Source organism: Homalodisca vitripennis, unplaced genomic scaffold (assembly GCF_021130785.1).
Source record: "Homalodisca vitripennis isolate AUS2020 unplaced genomic scaffold, UT_GWSS_2.1 ScUCBcl_8042;HRSCAF=15981, whole genome shotgun sequence".
Lineage (NCBI taxonomy): Eukaryota > Metazoa > Arthropoda > Insecta > Hemiptera > Cicadellidae > Homalodisca > Homalodisca vitripennis.
Window position 1 is genome coordinate 1,656 of NW_025784150.1, and position 3,829 is coordinate 5,484.

At 52.6% G+C, this 3,829-nt stretch overlaps 1 protein-coding gene across 1 annotated transcript; it reads left to right on the forward strand.

Moving 5' to 3' along the window:
• Window positions 1–274: 274 nt before the first annotated feature.
• On the forward strand, window positions 275–2,133 carry LOC124374350 (ribosome-binding protein 1-like; the record flags this gene model as incomplete). The annotated part of the gene is made up of 2 exons (XM_046832578.1): window positions 275–496; window positions 562–2,133. Coding segments are annotated over 2 exons (1,794 nt in total), but the record flags the coding sequence as incomplete, so codon positions are not given.
• Between the last annotated feature and the right edge of the window lie 1,696 nt (window positions 2,134–3,829).

Genomic DNA, 3,829 nt, shown 5'->3' on the forward strand with positions numbered 1-3,829 from the left:
AAAAAAAAAAAAAAAAAAAAAAAAAAAAAAAAAAAAAAAAAAAAAAAAAAAAAAAAAAAAAAAAAAAAAAAAAAAAAAAAAAAAAAAAAAAAAAAAAAAAAAAAAAAAAAAAAAAAAAAAAAAAAAAAAAAAAAAAAAAAAAAAAAAAAAAAAAAAAAAAAAAAAAAAAAAAAAAAAAAAAAAAAAAAAAAAAAAAAAAAAAAAAAAAAAAAAAAAAAAAAAAAAAAAAAAAAAAAAAAAAAAAAAAAAAAAAAAAAAAAAAAAAAAAAAAAAAAAAAAAAAAAAAAAAAAAAAAAAAAAAAAAAAAAAAAAAAAAAAAAAAAAAAAAAAAAAAAAAAAAAAAAAAAAAAAAAAAAAAAAAAAAAAAAAAAAAAAAAAAAAAAAAAAAAAAAAAAAAAAAAAAAAAAAAAAAAAAAAAAAAAAAAAAAAAAAAAAAAAAAAAAAAAAAAAAAAAAAAAAAAAAAAAAAAAAAAAAAAAAAAAAAAAAAAAAAAAAAAAAAAAAAAAAAAAAAAAAAAAAAAAAAAAAAAAAAAAAAAAAAAAAAAAAAAAACAGGCAAGAGCAAAACAGAGGCAGCAGAGGAGCAGCAAGCAGAGCAAAGGGAGCAGGCAGGGCAGCAGGGGAGAGGGCAGAAAGAGGAGTCAAGGCAGGAGCAAAGGGGAGGCAGAGTACAGGGAAGGGACAGCAGCAGAAGGGGGCAAGAGAGGGAGGGCAGGAAGGGAGAAAAAGGTGGAGAGCAGGCAGCAAGCAAGCAGGGGGGAGAGCAGCAGGGCAGCAGCAGGAAAGGGGGGGGGAGCGAGGCAAACAGCGGCAGGCAGGAGAGCAGGAGGGGAGCGGCAGGAGGGCAAGGCAGGGGAGGGGCAGGCACAGCAGGGGGAGGGGGCCAGGAAGAGGGACAGAGGGAGGGGGGCAGAGGCAGGGGGGTAGAGAGGACAGGGCCAGGGCAAGAGCAGCAGGGGGCAAAAGAGGGCAAGGACAGGAAAGCGAGCAGGCCCGAGGGGAGGGCAGGGGCAGGGGGGCAGAGCAGGAGGCAAAGGCAGCAAGAGCCCGGCAGCAGGAAAGGCAGCAAGGAGTGGGGCAGCAGGAGCAGCAAAGCAGCAGCAGAGGGGCAGCAAGGGAGAGCAGAAGCAGCAGGCAGAGGGCAAAGCAGCAAGGGAGCAAGCAGCAAAGCAACAGGGGCAGAGGGCAGGGCAGGACAGGCAGCAGCAGGCAGAGCAGGAAGCAGGAGCAGGGGAGGGAGGGCAGCAGCAGAGGCAGGCAACAGAGGCAGAGTCACAGCAGCAGGGAGCACAGCAGAGGCAGGGGGAGGGCAAGAGCAGAGGCAGAGCAGCGAGAGAGCAGGAAGAGCAGGCAGCAGGCAGGCAGCGCAGGACAGGCAGCAGAGGGCAGGAGGAAGAGGCGCAGGCAGGAGACAAGGAAGCAAAGGGGGGAGGCAGCAGAGCAGAGGGGCAGAGGGAAAAGGAAGAGGGCAAAGGGAGGACACACAAAGCAGGCAGGGCAGGGGACAGCAGGCAAGGGAGGGGAGGGCAGAGCACAGGGCAAGGTGCAGCAAAGGGAGCAGAAGCAGGCAGAGCAGCAAAGGGAGGCAGGCAAGGAGCAAACAAAAAGGGGAGCCAGCAGGGCAGGCAAGGGCAGCAGAGGGCAAGGAGGGGCAGGCAGAGGGCAGCAGCAGGGAAGGGAGCAAGGGGCAGAGGCAAGCAAAAAAGGGAAGAGGGCAGCACACAAGGGCAGGACAAGGCAGGGGGAGAAAGGCAGGGCAGGGGAAACACAAGCAAGGGAGCAGCAGGAGGCAGAAAGGGGAGGCAAGCAGCAGGGGGGCAAGGAGAGCAAGGGGCAAGCAAGGGAGGAGGGCAAGGGGGGAAACAGGGCAGGCCAGGAGGCAGCAGCAGGGAGGGCAAGCAGGAGAGCAGCAAAGGAGCAACAGACAGCAGGGGAGCAGCAGGGAGGCAAGCAGGAGGAAGCAGCAGGGAGGGGGGCAAAGGCAAGGCAGCAGAGGCAAGAGCAGCAGCAGGCAGAGAGGCAGAGGGAGGGCAGGCAGAAAGGGCAACAGGGGCAACAGGAAGCAGAGCAGCAAGGAGGAGGGGAAGGCAGACAGCAGCAAGGGAGAGAGGGAAGGAATCAGCAGGGCAGATAGGCAGGGAGGGGAAGAAGCAGCAGACAGGAGAGCAGGGAGAGGAGCACAAGGCAGAGCAGCAGGGAGCAAAGGAGCACAGGAGGCAGGGAGCAAAAGGGGGGGGCAGAGGAGCAGAGCAGGGGAGCAGGGGGAGAGGGGGGGCAGGGCCCGCAGAGGGGAGGGGGGGCAAAAACAGAAAGGGGAGGGGGAGGCAGGGGGGCAGCAGGCAGGGGGCAGGGGAAAAAGGGAGCACAAAGGGAGGGCAGGGCAGGGGGGGGGAAAAAAAAGGGGGGGCAAACAAGGGGGGAGACAGGGAGGCAGCAGGGGGGGGGCAGGAGCAGGAGGGGGGGAGAAGGGGCAGGAGAGAGCAGGAACCCGGGGGGAGCAGCAGGGGAAAAAAGGGAAGGAGGGAGGGGCCCCGCAGCAGGAAGGAGGGGGAGGAGGAGGGGGAGAGGCAGCAGGGGGCAGAAAGGGGGGAGGGCCAAAAGCAAAGGGGGCAGAGAGCAGCAGGGGAAACAGGGGAGCAGCAGGGGAGGGAGGGGGGAAGAAAAGAGCAGAGGGGGCAGAGGCAGGGCAGGGGGGGGAGGGGGAAGGGGGAGGAGAAAAGCAGGGCAGAAGGGCACAGCAGGGAGGGGGGGCAGCAAAAAGGGGCGGAGCAAAGGGGAGGCAAGGAGGGCCAAGGAGGAAAAACAGGGGGGGCAAGGGAAAAGGGGAAGGGCAGGGGGGAAGGAGCAAAAGGGGGAGGGCAGAGGGGGGGGAGGAAGGGGAAGGGGGAGGGCAAGGGGGGGCAGAAAGGGGGAAAAGGGGGGGAGCCCGGGAGCAAAACAGGGCAGGAGGGAGGGCAGGAGCACAAAAGGGGAAGGGGGCACAGAGGCAGCAGAGGGAGAGCAGGCAGAGAAAGGGAGCAGAGGGCAAGCAGGCAGGGAGGGGGGAGGCAGGAAGAGGAGGAGCCAAGCAGGCAGGGGAGAGGGGAGAGGGCAGGCAGCAGGAGGGAGGGCAGGCAAGGGCAAAGGGGGGGCAAGAGGCAGAGGGAAAAGGAGGGCCAAGGGGGAAAAGGGGGGGGAAAGGGGAGAGAAAGGGGGGCAGAGGGAGGGGGGGGAAAACACAGCAGAGAGGAAAAGCAGGAGGGGCCACAGGAGGCAGCAGAAAGGGGAGACAGGGGAGACAGGAGGGAGGGCAGGGGAAGCAAAAAAGGGAGAAGGGAGGCAAAAGAGACAGAAGGGGAAAGGGGGGGGAGGGAGCTAACTTTAACAATCCAAGCTCAGAAGCTATGGATTGTAATGTTTTACAATGCACTAACTCTCCAGTTTACAAAGTTACGTCCTACTCCTGTGCTGGGATCAGAATAAACTCGGTTTAAACTGATATCCAGAGCTAACTTTAACAATCTAAGCTCAGGAGCTTTGGAATGTAAAGTGTTTACAATGCACTACACTTCAGTTACAAAGTTATGTCTACACCTGTACTGGGATCGAATAACCCTCGGTTTAACTGCTATCAAAGCTAACTTTAACAATCCAAGCTCACGAGCTTTGGATTGTTCGATTTTCACAATGCATTGCTCTCAGATACAAAAATCATGTCTACAAGACCTGTATTGTTTATCGGACAAACTCGGTTTAAAAAAAACCTTCTTAATAAGAAGTCTAACTTTGACAACCTCAAGCACAGAAGTCGTTTTGATTGTATGTTTACCAATGCAATACTCTCAGTTACA